Raw genomic sequence first — 18634 nt, 5'->3', positions numbered from 1 at the left:
CTTGATCAGAAAGGCTCAGTTTGCACAACAGGATTTTATTCTCAAAGGATGACTATTTCAAATGCAATGCATCCCTCTATGGAGAAAACAACTCTAATGGTGACAGTGTCTATACAGATGGTCTAGTGAGATCATTCCTAAGAAGTATTGTTAACGAACTGAGTGTGAAAAGACACATGAAATGAGGAGTGGTTTGGGTAAGCAGTCAAACTAAACAAATATTTAGGGCCAGAACAGAGTAATTAAAAAAAAGGCAGGGTGGTGCAAAAAAGGATGGGAGGGGGAAAGTTTCTTGCATTCTCAGGGAACAGTAAGACAGGGTGGGGGCAGGGACAAGGACACCAGATTTGGAAGAGATACGGCACATGAGGTTTGTGTTGGAAGAAGGTACAGGAAGGGGTGGGCAAGTCTGTTGGCCTTAAAACTCGTCCATACGGCTGGGCATTCTGCAAATCTGACCAGCTTGTTCAGTGGAAGCTCAGTTCCTAGGGTGGACAGACCACATCTAAGCCAACAGGTGTCAGCTTCCTGTTCCCTCTGGCCCAGAGAGCACACTTAAAACTCTCCTACACGGGCTGCCACTTGGTGGGTCCATTGGCACACCTTCTGGCACTGGGCTGGATATCCAAGATCTGGTCATAAGGATCTTGGGAGGGTGGTCAAGATGAAAAAGCCTGAGGTGCTCTCATCAGTAAAGTGACCAAGAGGCGTACAGGCATGGGGGCAAGTGAGGGAATGACTGTAGATAGCAAAATAGAGGAGAAAGGGGTCAGATATTAAAGTTGGACTTAAAATACAGTTAAGAGGGGTATTTAATTGGATTGGTGATGAAATAGAATGAATTGCTGAGTCATGGAATGGGCCCTGCAGGGTCATTTTAATCCACACATCACAACCTGCCCTCGGGTGGCGTTGAGAGGACAGTTCGTGACTCCGTAGAGGTAACTGCGGAGGAGGCTTTCGCGCACAGCCCAGGTTATGCTGTAGAGGTTAGGAAAGGCCGCCTCGCCAGCTCCAGATAGGACCCCTGAGAATTAAGGGGTATTCTGGCGTCTGTGGTGTGGGCTGAGCATTACATGCACAATAGTCCCTCAGAGGACGCCACACAGACTCAAACTCAGCACTTCCACTTAACCATGTGCCATTTTTCATACCACAAAAATTATTAGAGGGCTGGAAAATCACAGGGAGGTCCATGCAAGCAACTGTGATATCCTGTGTGCCTTCCAGAGATCAGTGAAACTGTCCGAGAGGCCTCTTCCATTCCTAACACCTCTTAATATGATTAACTTACTGTGAATCTTATGGGCACAAAGCTTTCAGGAAGAGAATTTCCTCGGTTGAGTTTATAAAGAATACTAATGAGGTATACCAAAGGAAATCACCGAGGCTGATTCTCCGGGATGAAAATCCCCTCCTCCTACCTCCCTTATTTAATCTCCCTTGGAATGGAGTAAAATCCAAACTGCTTATTAAAAGTACACCATGGACATAAAGCAATCGTATGCAAAACAGCTGAGCACACAGAGCTTGGCAGGGGTGGGGTTTAGGAATGTTGGAAGCTCGAGTCTGTTCGGCTCCATTTCTCTTGGCCTAAGATGCTCTGATTTTATCAGCACTAAAATAGAAAAAAATGTGTATTTATACATATGTGTGAAACAAGCTGTAAAGCTGCCTCCTCGGGCCAAACTCTGTGTCTGCACGGCCACATGCGGGTGGGAAGGGTCCCTAGGCACGATCACCACAGAGTCAAAAGGTTACTTTCTCAGATGTGGGCAAATCTCACTTTAATTGCAAAGCCTTCATTTACAGCACGCTCAAAAATGAACAGGAGGGCTGTGACTTTTGACCATGTGAATATATGAAAGTTCCTTGAAATTCAGGTAGGCGAGATAAGAGCATTCCACAAGAAAAGCACCCCTCCTCATCTTTCTGAAGACTGTTTTACATTTGAACCGGTGTCTGAGCACACTCGGAATTTCAAAATGGTAGGATGTGCCTTGTAGGGAGAGAAGAAGAAAACCTTTTTTCATACTCTCAGGCAAATCCTTAGTGAAAAGGGTCCTGGGTGCGCATGGGAAACCGGGAGGAAGGGAGCACCAAGCGGTACTAAACGCATCCGCTCCACCACTGTAACACAGGCGAGACACGCCACCCCATGACCCCAGACACGGGGCGTTCAAGACCAGCCATCGGAGAGTGGCCGCGGTCACTGCCTGGGATTGTGGAAGGGTCTCAATTCCGCCCATGGACAAAATCCTTGAACAGCAAATACAAACTGTCATTGAATTTAAGTCATAAAGAATCATAAGGAAATTGTTGTTTTATTTATATAGATATGGACTCCTATTTCCCTAATTAGAGCAATGATCACACAATTGATATGCCTGTTCTATAAGGTTTGAAGGGTTTGTTCAAATACTGGAATGGCTTAAGAAAAGCATTCTCTAATTTTGATTTTATTTTACACTTTCAAAAGAGATAAGGGGGAACACAGAGAAAAAATGTGATGAATTCCCTGACTCTGAGGCCCAGCAGGGACAAAACCAGACTTCTCTGACTCCGGGCTCATCCAGATTGCTGGGAAGGTTCAATGCCTAGGGAACCCCCGGGGAAGACAAGGGAAGCCCACTGAGCCCCGCCCCCCGACACACACAGAGAACTCTACAGTGAGTCTATCACCGTGCTCTAGCCGAAGCGTATGCTTAAAACTAAAGAGGGTTTCCACTTAACATCTACATTTAAAAACTGGAGCATTTCAGCAACAAATAAGCTCAGAGAGCTCATCCCAGAAGTGCAAAGAAAGAACTATTGCTCTGACGTCTGGAAATCGAGCTGCTATTCTCAGGCCCCCACACTCGAGGGCTCAGGCAGACACGTAAGGTGGTGGCGGCTCCTTGGCAGTGCTGTTCACAGCAGCGTCATCGTACGGGGGTAACAGCACCTGGGAAGCAACAGAGCGGACGAGAGTTAGTGCGTAATAAAAGTGCACAGACATTCCCCCTGAGCTTTCACTTCACTGGACCTTTCATGCAAAGAAACGTTGGCCATCACCTGTGCCAAATTTCAACTCGCCAGCAAGTGGCTACAGTTCGATGAGAAAATGGGAAGAGACTTTTGGCCCTTTCCAAGTTTCCCAACCCCTGTTCACATGTGCCTGGACGTCAAGGTGCCTGGAGGGCCATAGGGCTGTGTCTCTAGGACTAGGAAGGAGGCGACTGTGTCTCGAGAGGAAAAAAGGCTTCTGGGTGATGTCTACGTGTGCACACGAGCAGGGTGGGCACCTGACTGACCATGGGAACCACTCACGGTGACACTGGCCACATTTTCTCCGCGTAGCCTTGAGTAACTTACTTAACCTCAATTTCTGCACCTGTCATACAGGGGTACCAGAGAATTAGAGGTCTACAAAGTACTTAACACTGCTTGACGCACACCTGAGGTGGTCGATATTATCTGTAAATGGCTGAAGAGGAACAAACGAGAACAAGCACTCGAGTTGATTGACCCTTCCTGTTCACACCTCAAGCCCCAAAACAAGTGCTTGGAATGGTTCCTGAACCGTCAACATAAGAAAACACTGACTGATTTGGAGTAAAAAAAAAAAAAAAAAAAAACAGGGAATATGAACTCAATATAGTTAGCCTTTCTTCAGTCAATTACCATTTATTATGCACCTACTAGATGAGTGGCATTATGGGTACAAGGTGATTAAGATAAAGGACAGTTCCTGCCCTTAGGAACAGAGATGAGATGAATGAAAACCTTACCCACCTCAAGTGCTCTGTGCAAAGAGAAAGAACATTCACAAATGGAAAAGAACAAAACAAAATTATGGACATCACTTACACTGAAAGCAGTAAATATTTATCAATTTCTTGCATTTTCATTTATTTATCCTTTCAGCTCCCAGAGGCACAACACTCAAATTTATGTTTTGTGTTTTACTCTATTCCCCCAACAGTATCACAGACACACAGACACACAGACACACACACACACACACACACACACACACACACACACACACACACACTCCTACCTCTCTAATTCAACACACTTGACGACTTATTCTTCTCTTCTCCTAGTCTCAGAGCTCCTGTCGGGCTCAAGCCCGGTCTTACATAACCCCGGAGTTGGGCCCAGTGCCTATCCGACAGTAGGAGCTCAGATGTTGGTGGAATGAATGAGTGAGGCATCGCCCGGGCTGGTCCTGGGAGATTCTGTATGTGCCTTTGATGGGCTAGTGCAGCCTGGCATTCCAGGCAGAGGACGCCGACACTGGCGAGGGTCCAATTAGGAGACAGAAACCACCCGGTCATTTGAGCAGAGAAGGTTTCATAAGGAATAATTAACAGAGGACTGGAGGTGAAGCCGGTAAAATGGGGCATGATCGATCAATGCATGGGTGTGAACAAGATGTCAGAGAAGAACACACAGGGAAAACAATGCCAGGCGTCTCAGGAAGAGGGATCGGGCCCAGAGAGAAGAGGAGGCACTTCAGGTAAACAGGTAAGCGCACAGGCAAAGGGAGGGGAGCCTGAAGGCAGAGCACCCGCTGGGACCCTGATGACAGGGCGGCGAGGGTCAGAGCCTGAACACAGCCGTCTTCCACCTGAAGGCGCTGTACCCAGCATCTGGCAGCAGCCTCTCCATGAGGGTCTCAGCCTGACCGGGGAGAAAAGCGTATTCTCTACAACAAAGCCACGGCTCCCCTCCCTGCGTCTGCACACTGGTGTGTGCGTGCGTACGTGCACACGAGACACGGTAACTTCTAACCGGCGGCAACAGCTGTGACCGACACTAGAAGTATTAAATTTTGCATGACCGAGCTTCAGCATTATGCTCCTCAGCCTCATTAAACAATTAACTGATTCATATCTATCATTATCCTTGGAGAGATGATCCTAAAACACAGCGGAGCTACTTAAAAGGGACTGAAATCAGCCAGTACATCCAATTTATTCTCTTTCCTGAGCAAAATACAACACTCAGATTCTTCAAAATGTACAAAGAAGATTAAACATGACTTTTTTTTAAAAAAGAAAAAAAATACTGTAACTTTGCCTTTTGTTTGTCAAAATAGACTTGCTTTCACATTGAATTGGTTTGTTACTGTTTCTTGTGATTTATCTTCAAACTTGTTTTATTTATTTATAAGAATATTTTATTTATTTATTTGAGAGAGAGAGAGCGCAAGCATAAGCGGGGGGGGAGGGGCAGCGGAAGAGGGAGAAGCAGGCTCCCCGCTGAGCAGGGAGCCCGACGCTGGGCTCGATCCCAGGACCCTGGGATCATGACCAGAGCTGAGGGCAGATGCTTAACTGACTGAGCCACCCAGGTACCCCTTCAAACTTGTTTTAAAGTTTCACTTTACATCGGTATTTTAACATCCCAATATTGGCCTTCTGTCTCAAATATTCTATGGCCTTGGATCCTTTACCAAGTCAAGATGCCCGGTGATGAGTCTGTCCTTTCACCAGGGCTTGTGAGAGCCTCGCGTCTTCGCTTTCTCACCACCACATACTAAAAGCTGACTGAAGAACAGTCTTCACCTGGTACCTCATGCTCTTTTCACCGAAAGTTGTCCAAACAGAATCAGTTTTACATTCTCAAGCGACAGCGTCATCTTTTTTTTTTTTTTTATCTAAATGCTGGTAAATATTACTGACGATTTCAAGAAGGGCTGGTGACATAAGCCGCCATACTATTTCTATTTCAGTCTGTCGATACTGACTAAAAACACTCCCTATTGTCCTCCTCTACTAAGATCAATGAAGTACTTGGAAATCAGAGAAAACAACTCAATTAAGATAGAACGTGCCAATTAATATGCCATATAACAAAATTGGTGGAAATCCGATTATTTTGACATTTTTAAAATTTGGCATTTAGTTAAACTCCCTCTTTCACTTTTCAAAATTTAGTCATTCATGATGAATGGCTAAAAAATAATCTCTGAGGACTAAGAACATAGGTCATATCCTACTTCAAACTAAAGTCACTGTCTGGTACTCGGCAGCTACTCAATGAGTAGGCAAACACAGGCACATTACAGATCTCAGCCACCGATCACTTTACTTCAAGCAATATTCAATACGATGAAATTCTAATCTAAGTACATACAGTCCCTTGGAGTTTGTCTTAATAGGAGCTTAACAGAGTGACTGTGTGATAGTGTAACTTTCTTCCTTGCAGACGGAAAAATCCCTCTTGCCAATGACCCCAGAAGGCAGCTGTTAATTAGGAAGATTAGAATCTGTCTGTAGTGTCTCTTTAATTGGGACTTACCGTGCTAGGTTACAGTGTGCTTGTGGGAAGGCAGCTCCTCAATCATTTCAGTTCAACTCAACAAATACTCAGAGTGTTACCAGAGCAAACTTCATTTTCCTAGCTACATCAATATAAAGAACCGTTGGAGGGAGAAATAAATTAACATCAAAGGTTGCAAAATGTAACGAGAAGTGATTCCAGCTGGCCATACATCCACAAGGGATTAAAATTTCATTCCATCAAATACTAAGAAATGATAAAATGCTCAAGAGAAAAGAACTATTTATTGGTAAAAATAGGAGATTTTCGGGTACGATGGAGTTGGACTTATTACCATTAGCGCTTAGGCACTAAAGGCTTATTTGGAACTCTATAGTTGCTAAGATTACATCCCCCGAAGTATTATATGTAAGTTACATACGTGTTTTCAGACATTCACAAAATGACATGCCAAATTTTGTGTTTGTGCAACTATTTTCCTGGGAAGAGTGCTCGGAGCTTTCAGCAGATTCTCAAAGAACCATCCCTGGAGGTTTGGGGGTCCAAAACGGGGGCTAAGAGGCACGAGGTAAATTGCACCAGAAGTCGGCTTGCTGGCTCCCGCATCCTAACAAGGCGAGGTACGTTAAAATGAAACCAGCAGCCAGGATGATGGCTGTGGGTGCGCCTCCTCCACCCTGGGGCAGGGGAAGGAGAAGCCGTAGGAAAGAAAGAGAACTGACAGACGACCTGAAAGAGCCAAACACTTGGAAAATAATATTGGTAGGTGGTTGACAGATCTAAGAGCCACATAGAAAGGATGGGGACTGGGGCGCCTGGGTGGCTCAGATGGTTAAGCGTCTGCCTTCGGCTCAGGTCATGATCCCGGGGTCCTGGGATCGAGTCCCGCATCGGGCTCCCTGCTCCTTGGGAGCCTGCTTCTCCCTCTGCTTCTCTCTCTCTCTCTCCCTGTCTCTCATGAATAAATAAATAAAATCTTTAAAAAAAAAAAAAAAAGAAAGAAAGGATGGGGACTTAGGTAACAGATAAAAAACTTGGCAGCTGAAAGAGCAAGGCAAATGTTTGCTGGGAAAAAAATCAAACACCAAACACCGTACAGGAGAATGTACATCACAGAGCTCTACACTGCCCCATACTCACTCCAAAGTAAACACTGACTGATGACGGCACCGAAAACCCGACACCGTGGTATGAACAGGACAGGGAAGCGGGGAACATGAGGAGGAGGAGAGTTAATTTTTTTTAAGGTTTTACTTATTTATTTGAGAGAGAGAGAGAGAGCACGCAGGAGCAGGGGGAAGGGCAGGGGGAGAGGGAGAAGCAGGCTCCCTGAGGAGCAGAGAGCCCGAAGCAGGGCTCCATCCCAGGACCCTGGGATCACAACCCAAACCAAAGGCAGACGCTTAACCGACTGAGCCATCCAGGCGCCCTAGAGTTAAACCCTGGTCAACAAGAAGGAAGTCAAAAGAGATCTGAAATCCATCATCAAACAGCGATGTAGACGCTATTTGTAAAATACAGAGGCAAACACTAGACGAGACAGGAAAAGGAGTCAGCAGTGCTTCCTGCTGGGCTGATAGGCAAGAGACGGGCAGGGAAATGAAGAAATCAGTCTTTCAATGCCATGAGCTTTAGCTATGCATATGGAATACCGTGTCAACAACCCAGATCACATTTAAAACGTGAAAGAGTAATCATGGCAGTGCTGAAGGGAAGAGGGTGTCCATCATCGAGGGGCGACTTTCAACCTGAGGATGGGGGACGGGCTAAGGGCCACGTCGTTCCTTTTGCCCTGCTGGCTGGCAGGCGAGCTGTTGGCTTGATAGGAGCTTCTGCAGGGGCCTGGAAGATGAGCCGACTTGCCAGGTCTCCGACTCTCAGAGCAAGAAAGGGTGGTAGGATCTGGATCCTGTGCAGTACAGGCACGGAACAAAGCAACCAGGGAATACTGTGCTGGTTGAAGTTATTATCTCGGGCGAAATATGCACTCACAGAGAGGGTGATCAGGACCGGCCCCACCCCTGCCTGAGACTCTTCTCCAGTCCAGTGAGCCCCAACCTCCACATTAAGGCATAATGCAGAGCACCCCATGCACCAGTGGAAACTAGAGAACCAGGGTGCCCTGAAGTACCCCCAAGGAAACAGGGGTGTGCGATGGGAAAATGAACAATTCTCTCATTTAATACCACATTCTTTGTATTGCTCGTGCCCAGGTCAACAGCAGCCCAGTACCTGATGCTACCCTACCTGGTCTACTCCCAGGAGTCCCAGAACAGCATGCTCCTTACCAATCTGACTCCTTCTCGTGATTTTCTGCTCTTGGAAGGCTTTTCTTTCTTATGTTGCTCCATATAAATCCAAACAACCCAAGGCTCAAGTTAAATTCATTTCTAAAACGGAGATCTGAAATATGCCAGCCTCGATGACACCCTTCTTCACTTAATCATGTCATGCAATTACAGTACAGTAGGTTCTTGAAATAAAAACACTATGATGATATATTTTCAGATGCCTTATATGAAGTCATAAGAATAATACTGGGAATGGCAGTAATTATAATACAGACCTCTGAACTCAAGACACAAAATCACTTTCCTGAAGCACTTATATAACTTATCAATTAAATTATAGATTATCTTGTACTATTAACTGTCTCATATACATTTACCTTTCTCCTCTCCAGGAAGTTTCTAGAAGGCAAGAGTCTCACGCTTCTGTATCCCTTTCTCAGAACTGGTTCTTAGGCAGAGGGGTGTTCAAATGTGAGTTCTATCACTTAGTAGACATGTGGCCAGGGTCAAATTCTAGAGGCAATATGGTGGTGGACAAACACAGGATCTGAAATCAGACCTGGGTTCAAATTCTAGCTCTGTGATTTACGATCCCTGGGGTCCTCTGTTACTAAATCTACTTGAACTGCAGTTTGCATATCTATAAAATGAAGACCATGACAGGTTCCCTTCCAAGTGGGGTTGTAAGGATCTAAGGAAGTTAACATACCTAACGTGGACTACCGGATTTAGCATTTGGGTGCTCAACGAATGGCAGCAATCCCCCAACTATAGCAAGATAATTAAAAGAGTATTATTTTAGGGGTGCCTGGGTAGCTCAGTTAAGCGTCTGACTTCAGCTCAGGTCATGATCTCAGGGTCCTGGGATCGAGCCCCGTGTTGGGCTCCCTCCTCAGGGGGGAGTCTGCTTCTCCCTCTCCTTCAGCCCCCTGCTAGTGCTCTCTCTAACGCTCTTGCTCTCTCTCTCTCTCTCTAATAAATAAAATCTTTAAAAAAACCAGTATTATTTTACAACTAGTTCAGCTACATGCTCTCCTCAAGAAAGTGACACCAGTAAGTCCTCTATATACACATTTATTTACTTGGGTTAGAAAAGAAGTTCTCTTTTCCTTTCTCAGCTCTGGTGGTGGCAGAACATGTTAGAGGCTAAAATTAAAGGTGCTCTGGGCCCTACTTGTTGAAGAAAACAGATGACTAGATCAAGGCCTATAAGGGAAGGTCACTGAACTAAAACCTACTTGACAGGGATCCTTTCTCAAGAATCCTGAAGATATTCCTGTTCTTGAATATGGAAGGACAGCCCTAAGGTTGTGGCGAGAAACTCCTTTGGAAACAGCCAGCTCATGATACCTTTTACCTCAAAAGCTAGAAGTGGATAGTACATTCATCTCCCCCTACAACAGGATTTGCCATCCCTACCTCTTATCTCCTTTTTTTACCAAATCTAAACAAAAGTAACTGAATTGTGACAAAGGCGACTCTTTGTCCAAGAAAAATGGATGCCATTTTTACCGTGAGGGGGTGGGCATAGAGCTGTAATTCTAAAATCCAAAGAAAGGTTTGGTTGAAACAGCGAATCCGTGCACTCGCTCCTTACCCACATACCTCGGGGCTCCTATCGGCAGCCAAGTGGGCTGAGAAGCAGAGCTGAAGATAACAGGCTGCAATCTGGAGCAGGGTGCCCTGTGTCAGCCTAGCAGCGCTGCCAGGAGGCGGGGAGGGCACACGCAGACTGTATGTCGTGAAAGACCAAGGCAGCTAGGTAAAGGTGTGGGTAGTCTGCCGTCTAGAGAGCTCAGTGCGTGAGGCGGGATTACAGAGATGAGCCTGGAACAACAGGCATGATTCCAGCTGGTCTTCTAAGCAATGACAGGAAGGTGGCCCCTTCTTCCACAGAAACCAGTGGTCCTCGCCATTTTGGGGGGTGAGGGAGGGGGCGTTGGCAGCTTTGGTAATGTTCACATGTAAGAGAGCTCTCCTCTGTGGGCACACACTGTTTTTACAAAATCAACTGCCCTTCTCCACCCATAAAACATGAAAAACTACAGAAAATACCACTGTGAATGGAGACTTCTTTTTCTTGTTTTGTCTCCTTTGGGGAGGTACGGGGTGGGAAGCAAGGGGCCTGGTAGTCATGAAAGCACGCCACTCATAAGAGCAGCGACTGCTGACAACACATCTGGAACAGTCCTCGAACTGTCTCACAAATAAGATAGCTATGTGTTGATTGGACCCCTCCAGATGCTCGCTGGATGGAATAACTGAAAAGTTATATGGGTCAGAGAATACTTTTAAAAATGCTGTATTTTACTAATGGAAGGAAAGAAGTATGAGCGGAGTTAACGTCACATCCTGTCAGCTCACAAATAAGATAGAGTTGGCAGGATGAAATTATAATTCAGCTCCCTCCTCTCGTTTCAAGAAAATTTTCCAATGCAAGCAGCTGAGACTGGTGTTATTGTAGGGGTAATCCTAAATCTGTTCCTATTTACTGAAAGGGCAAAAAAAAAAAAAAATCAAACCATTGGCAAACTTAGATTTTAAATATTACCCCACAAGTCACAACTGGCTATCACATAGCAAAGTGGAGTGACATCACCACTGAGAAATGTTGCAGTAAGAAATGGCAGAACCCCCGGAAGACTTTTACATAAGGGGTTGGCAAATCAGTTTTATGATTTAGATCAATCTGGCAGAGCTGAAGAGACCTATCTAAGAGATTAATCGTAACAAGTTGAAAGATGACTCCCAGTCACCGGCCAAGGTGACGAGATGGACGTTGCTACCATTCGCTAGAATTGAAGGAAAGCAGCAGATAAGGAAGAAATGGAGTGAGCCCTGCAGGGTGCTCTCTCTCGGGGATGACCACTGGGCAGTTGGGGGTACCGGCATGGAGCTGATCTGGTTCACATAACCTAAGCGAATTCCTCCAAGGGAGATAAAAAAGAGAACAAAACAGATGATTTATTAAATACTCTTGGTTCATTTCATCAATGAGTGCTGTGGCCAGGTACTGAGGATACCACGCTTGCCGAAATGTACAAGGCCTGAACCAGCAGACAGCTTATCTGCTAGTGGAGGTGGCTGATAAACACAATTTCTTTTCCACGGGGAAGTGCGGACCTTCTCAACCAGTGTCCAGTCACAAGGCCGTGCCACACAAACACTGTATTTTTCCTGTTTGCCACTGTGTCAAGAAGCCTGGCGCCTGCTGGGGTGATAGCTGAGAACATGGGCTGTGGAGCAGACCATCTGCGTCTATCAATCCCAGCTCCGAGGCCTTGGGACGGCCACTTACCTTTAAACCCTTACTTTTCTCCATCTGTAAACAGTGGCCATAATCATCTCTCTCTCACAAGGTTAGTGAAATAAATAAATCCAAGCAACGTGCTTATTGGACAGTACATGGCATGTACGAAGGCTCAACAAATCACTTTATCCTATGCATTTATGGAACGATGAGATGGCTTGTGGCATTGGACATACTGCAAGTGTTAAAATGACCCAGAAATAAGGCAAAATGGGAATTAATTGGGTTATAAAGTTTTTATTCCGTATATGAATGGATAGACAGACACACAGATGGATACAGAAAGAAAGGAGCAGAGGGGGAGGGAGAGAGAGAGAGGAAGGTGTGTATTATTTTTTTTCTGATAGTAAACTAAAACAAGCCTTTATGGAATAAATCTTTGTAAAAAAAAAAAAAGACAGTGGGTAACACTGCATATAATAGCTTTAGCTACTATTTTTCAAGGCTTTAGGGACTCTTTTACAAGCAAATTATTCTTTTATCGATTTTCTACTATAGTTTGTTAAATACAAGCTTGATTTAAATCTATAGGCAAAATCACTAATATGGAACTAAAACTTTCTCAGGAAAAGGATATCCTTTAAAAGAGCCAAAGGATTAGGTGCTGTTCTTTGCCAACCCACGCGCAGGAGGGGAAAGCTCAACCCGGAGGTCTCTCAAGGCCAAAAGCAGGGACTATTAAATTCCTTGGGATGGTTCAAATAGTTGCCCTACAAATGCCTAGAAAACTTGGCTTAAATTTCCACTAAGGCAGAGGTCTGGGAACTCTGTGGGCCAACTCTGGCCTGCCACCTGTTTTTCATGTGGCCTGTGACCTAAGAACAGTTCTTAACATTTTTTAATGGTTTAAAAGAAAAATGCTTTGTGATACGTGAAAATTACATAAAATTCAAATTTTGGCATCCATAAATAAAATCTGACGGGAACACAGCCTTACTTACTCATGTATGGATTACCTACAGCTGGTTTCACACTACAATAGCAGGGCTGAATCGTTATGACAGACGCCATATGGCTCACAGAGCCTAAAATATTTACTCTCTGGCTCTTTATAGAAAAAGGTCCCCTTTGCCCGTTCTAAGGAAAAGCATTACCCTGAATTCGGCCCTTGGAAACAGGCTGATGTCAGATGTGAAATTACACAGCCTCAAAACAATCTCAGCATTTAGAGGCACTTAGGGAGCTCTTCCAAAGGTCCATTTTAAATTACTCACAAGAATTTTCTCTTCTTCACCGTTTGTTCCACCCCTAACAGTCCACAATGTATCTTGTTTAAAACAGGCAGCAGTTAAATTAAATGCTTGTCTTAAATTGGTCACACCACATTTGCCTATTTGGATGAGCTGCCTTTACTCACCGCAAACAGGAAAGGGGAGATAGCCGACTTATCAATCTTCACGATTAACTGAAATAACCATTTGGGCACTTGGGATAGGGTTATCACAAACAGAAAGTCTGGGCTATCTTTAAGGAATCTACATTAACTATTTTCAAACTTTTTAAATATCCTCACCTATAACATAAATAAGCAAACAAAGACATACACATAATCCCATTTTTAAAATTCTAAGGTGCACATTTTTGTACATTATAACATCTGAATTTAGGCTTTGCCTTGTAATTGACAGCATCATACAATAAGGAGTGCCTAAAATAATGGTGCAGTTTACAACTGATGGCGTCTTGTATCCAATGACTCCAATGTACCAGGAGGACAACATAAGCAGATTTTGGGAGGCTCTAGTGAGAAATTCCCCGAGCCCTGTCTGCCACAGGAATCATTTCAAAAAGCAAGATAGATGATTTTATCCTCAATTCACTGCAAAACTACTATAAATTATAGGAGGAAGTCATTATTTCTCTTAATTCTCAGCAGAGAAGCTGCTCAAATTCTTTTATAGATTATACTCATAATTTAGAACTCATACTTCAAATATTTCAAATTGGGTCAAAAAATCCTCACTAATGAGATATTTGGTCTGGAAATACCAAAATAATATAGCAGCTCAAACTGAACGTTAAAATGGTTCTGGGCACATAAATATCTAATGTTTAAATAACTATATCTAAACAAATACATCTGTAAACGCCTGTACTTTTATCTAAAATAAAACTATCTAATTTAACCAAAGAGGAGCTGGAAAGAATGGCCGGCACGCTATCACCACGGTAACCCTCAGAAAGGCGCCCCGGCTGCTTCCTCTGCGTTCCCCCAGCCTGAACGTGGGACACCACCTGCTGTGCCATCTTCTTAACCATTCTACACCATTCCTTCCAGAGGCTGCCAAGGCAGCTGCAGAACTGCTCACTCCCTCACATCCCGGCTTCCCATTTTACCCGTTTCCCCCTTCCCCTGTACACGTCCCTCCCTCCCTCGCGTCAATGGAAAGGGAGAAATGTCTCCTGCTTTGATTTCCGGCATCCAACGAATCAATGTTTAATTTTCTATTACAATCTAATTTGGGCCTACAAGCTTCATTTTTTCCTGGCTGTAACTACAATAAAACTCCCATATTCTGCTTTTTAAAACATCACAAGCCTTTCTTCTGTTGCTACATTGTTCATAATAATTTTTATGACAATAAAGACATTTTGTCAAGGGGATGTACCTTATTTAACCAAACCAGTCCCCAGTTATTAGACAATGAGCTTGGATACTTTTGCTGTTAAAAGCGAAGTCGCACGAACATCTTATACTTTTTTTTTATTTGTCATTAAGACATATACCCAGAAAATTTTCTTAGAACAAATTAAAAAATAAAATCCAATGTCTCATTTGTTCCTAGAGTAAAAATCCATATGGACTCTATTGTGGACACAAGTGATTAAGTAAGTCAACTTCTGTATGTGTTTTAAAGTAAAATACAATGAAAATAGAGGGTAACTGTATCCTCAATTCACTGCAAAAATACTATAAATTGCTCTTGCTTACTATTATTATAGGATGGTTACAATTAAGCAATTGATTAATATCCTCTTATCCAAGGTCACAAGGAAAACTGGGTTTATTTGAAATGTTCTTCCAGAACTTTTAGGTTTCAAATAGCTATGTGTTGATTGGACCCCTCCAGATGCTCGCTGGATGAAATAACTGAAAAGTTGTATGGGTCAGAGAATACTTTTAAAAATGCTGTATTTTACTAATGGAAGGAAAGAAGTATGAGCAGAGTTAACGTCACATCCTGTCAGTTTGCACCATGGAACCTACGTGAAAGCAGGTGAAAAGCTTTCAGGAGGAAACCTCCTGCACGACCCTTTTCCATTCGGACGGGAGGGTGAGCACACCTGCTGCCTCGGGCGCGCAGGAGGAGTCCGGAAGATGCGTGGGGCTGAGTTACAGGAAGCAGGACTGTTCAGCAGGGCTCTGAAGAAGGCAGCTGCCTTGCTGTTACAAAGCTTCCTTTTAACCTTTGCTTTTCTTTCGACTCTTCTCAGTCACCCTCCCGTCCCTTCCGCGGTGCTAAAAAGCAAAAATAAGCAAGCAAAATGTAAAAAGTCCCACTGCATCTAAAGTTTGTGACTTTCCTTGAGAAGCAACATCTAAATGAGCTGTGTCGGGGCGCCTGGATGGCTCAGTCGTTAAGCGTCTGCCTTCGGCTCAGGTCGTGATCCTAGGGTCCTGGGATCAAGCCCCGCATCGGGCTCCCTGCTCCGTGGGAGGCCTGCTTCTCCCTCTCCCACTCCCCCTGCTTGTGTTCCCTCTCTCGCTGTGTCTCTCTCTGTCAAATAAATAAACAAAATCTTAAAAATAAATAAATAAATAAATAAATAAGCAAGTAAGTAAGCGAGCCGTGTAGCTGCTTCACTCCTCACCCCAGGCAGGCCCACGCCAGGCGCCGGTGCTGAGAACGCATGGTCTGGGCGGCAGTCTCAACAGGCGACAGCTGAGGGGGAAGCTGGTGCATAAGAAGAGCCGGCAGCCAGGCTGCTCAAGGCACACAGTGTCTACAGTGTCCCTTCTGCTGCTAGCGAGCCCGGTCATCTTGGGAAGTGACCCGCGTGGTGCCTCCATTTCGTCTCCTGCACACAGGAATTGGGAGCACCTACCTCAAGGGCTCTTGTGAGATGAAGTGAGCTCACGAAGCACCCAGCCCAGAGCCTGGCAGATGGCGACCGCTACTGGAGTGTTTGGGGAAAGGCCGTGCTACGGAAGCCACGGACCAGGGAGGTATAACAGAGGGAAAGAGCTGAGCATCAATGGAATCATTCAGCCCTCAGGTGGATGGCATTTGTGGGAACAGTCTTGGAGATGGCGCACCGAAAGGTGGCTGGACCATGTAACTTCCAAGGCCTTGTCCTACCCTCAGGAAAGTGGTTTTTATGTTTCAAGAACAGCCACAAACGAGAGATACCCCTGAGGATCATCTCACTCCACAGCCCCTCAATGATCAACTTCCATTCCTACCTCCCCCAGCTCTCTCCAATCCTTCCCTTCTTCCTCACTCCCTCAACTGTTGCTCTGATCAGACCTTGAGCATCTCCAGCATCATAGGAACCTTGACTCTGGAGATGGTCTCCTAACTGCTCTCTCTGCTTATCTGAGATTTGACCAAATCTCTATCAACCTCTCACATTTGTCTTGGCCTTTTAAAATTAAAAGGGGGGAGGGGAAGCTTAGGGAGATCATATAAACTATTAAGATACAAGGCAAAAAGGACACCTACTGTTGAGACATTACAAGTAAGACCCCCCCCCTTTTGTATTCCAGTACGTGATAGGCCAGAAGTGTCAGAACCTAAAGCACAGGCTACAGTTTCAAACTCTCTAGAAGTCCTCTTCTTCGAGAATCTTCCTCTCCCCCACCCCTTACTGCTTCTGGACCCTCCGGTTGCTAGAGGCAGAGGAGTGATGAAAGGTATGTGTTGCTGGTGAAGTATGTTTAACGAATCCAAAATGGCCAGACAGCTTGAGAGCCAGCTAGTAACTCGTCTTCTGGTGGAAGCCTTCCTTAAACCTTTTCAGGAAGTGATGACTTTTCCTCAAGAATCTGCAAGATGAGGACTGTCCATTCATCTTGGCATCAGTCTAGCTTCTCCAGCGTGAAAGACCTTCTTCTGAAGTCTAACGAAAAATCTCTCCTGCTGGCAATTAGTTCATTACCTTCCCTTTACCTCTCTCTGTGGTGGAGGGGCGGGGGGAGAAGAGGGACCCATGTTACCTAGTCAGGAACTTGTTTCTAACCATAGCCAACCATACCTAGGAAGGCATAAACAACCTGATTTTTAAAAGTAACAGGAGGGGGAAAAAACTGTAGAACTTTTTAGGTACAAATTCTGAAAGTTGTTGGGATCACCACTAAGTCCCACCCTACCCCCATCCTCCTCAGCCAGGAATTTGTTTGGCGGCTTTTCTGACAAACCAAGATCAGCCTTCTTTTAGTCTCAGGTCCCTCAGAAGGAAATGGCTGCCAGAGAGATAATCTGGCTTCCACCGGGTCACTGCCTTTTTTCTTTCTTTCTTTCTTTTTTAAAGATTTTATTTATTTATTTGAGAGAGAGAGAGAGAGAGAGAGAGAGAGAGAGAGAGAGAGCGCGCACGCACATGTGCACAAGTGGGGGAAGGGGCAGAGGGAGAAGCAAGCTCCCCGCTGAGCAGGGAGCCCTAATATGGGCTCGGGGGCTGGATGCCAGAAACCTGGGATCATGACCCGGGCGGAAGGCAGACGCTTAACCAACTGAGTCACCCCTCACTGACTTTTTTCTTAACTGTGTTCTTCAAGCAGTCAGGCTCAAAGCAAGGCGCCACACAGCAAAATACTTTCTGAAGTCAACACAGCAAGCCTGTATATAATGTTAATCTGGATTAGCACGCACAAAACGACATGGCACAACAGGCTCTACGAAGTTGAAAATTTTCCTATTTATCCCTAAATAGGAATTTTCCTACATTACTCAAGTCAATGATTCTTTTATCTGGAATCAGAATTTGAGACGCCATTTTGGCTAAATATTAATCTCACTGCTTTTAGAGTGCTCCATTTCCAAAGGAGCCAGGTTCCCTACTCCGGGATTTAACTAAATACTGGGTATTACTATGATTCAAATCTTCACTAGTATTAGCAAGACAAGGCTGCACAGATTAAAATAGTTTTTAAGATCTCGATTTGCGTAACTTTAATGTGAAGGAAATCTGTTTCTATCATCTACATGTTTAGTATTTAATACATTTTTCCTCTTACGGCCAAATTTTGATGGAGGTAGGAGAGAGAATGTGGTATTAATAATAGGTATCCAGAGTGTGATTTCTACAACAACGTCCTAAAAGGAGGTGTGTCTCCTTAGGGTACCCTGTGGCGGTACACAGGGACTCAAAGGGGCACTGTGGAATTTTTTTTAAATTTCAAGGAAAACACAGCAACAACTGGCAGATATTACACTCACTTCCACTCAAGTTGTTTGGACCTGACTACTTCATGCAATGGGCAGTTAGGTATTTCTTTTGACCTATAGGCACCATGGAAAAAAATACCAAAGACCCTGGGGCATTATGAACTAACGGAGTTTGTGACCCCTCTGTCTGAAGCATTTCTTTCAAACCAACGCTGTGGTTTGGTTGGGAAACTGAAGTTAGATTAACCCAGGGAATGATTCCAGTATCTGATAACTCATCTATCCTCCGTCTCAGTAGTATTTGAGAAACTACATATCCGGCTAATAATATGTGTTCTATTTTAGAGAAGAAAAAAAAGAACATTTATTTTCTACCAACAAGAGCCCCCAGAGGATGTGTCCACAGAGGTCACCCTGAGACTATTCAGCCT

The 18634-nt window shown here is 44.6% G+C and overlaps 1 protein-coding gene across 1 annotated transcript in view; it reads right to left on the bottom strand.

The window, feature by feature from the left end:
* Window positions 1-1770: 1770 nt before the first annotated feature.
* The window catches only part of LAPTM4B (lysosomal protein transmembrane 4 beta), a 77441-nt gene continuing 60577 nt past the window's right edge, over window positions 1771-18634 (bottom strand). The window contains exon 7 of the mRNA XM_025870887.2: window positions 1771-2944. Within this exon, the coding sequence (XP_025726672.1) occupies window positions 2867-2944 (78 nt within the window). The 3' untranslated portion in view covers window positions 1771-2866. The remainder of the gene's footprint in view (window positions 2945-18634) is intronic.

This window comes from Callorhinus ursinus, unplaced genomic scaffold, assembly GCF_003265705.2.
Source record: "Callorhinus ursinus isolate GAN/ISIS: 27379988/994484 unplaced genomic scaffold, GSC_fseal_2.0 scaffold5, whole genome shotgun sequence".
Classification (NCBI taxonomy): domain Eukaryota; kingdom Metazoa; phylum Chordata; class Mammalia; order Carnivora; family Otariidae; genus Callorhinus; species Callorhinus ursinus.
Note: the sequence above shows the minus strand (reverse complement) of the source record. Positions and strands in the feature narration are given on the sequence as shown.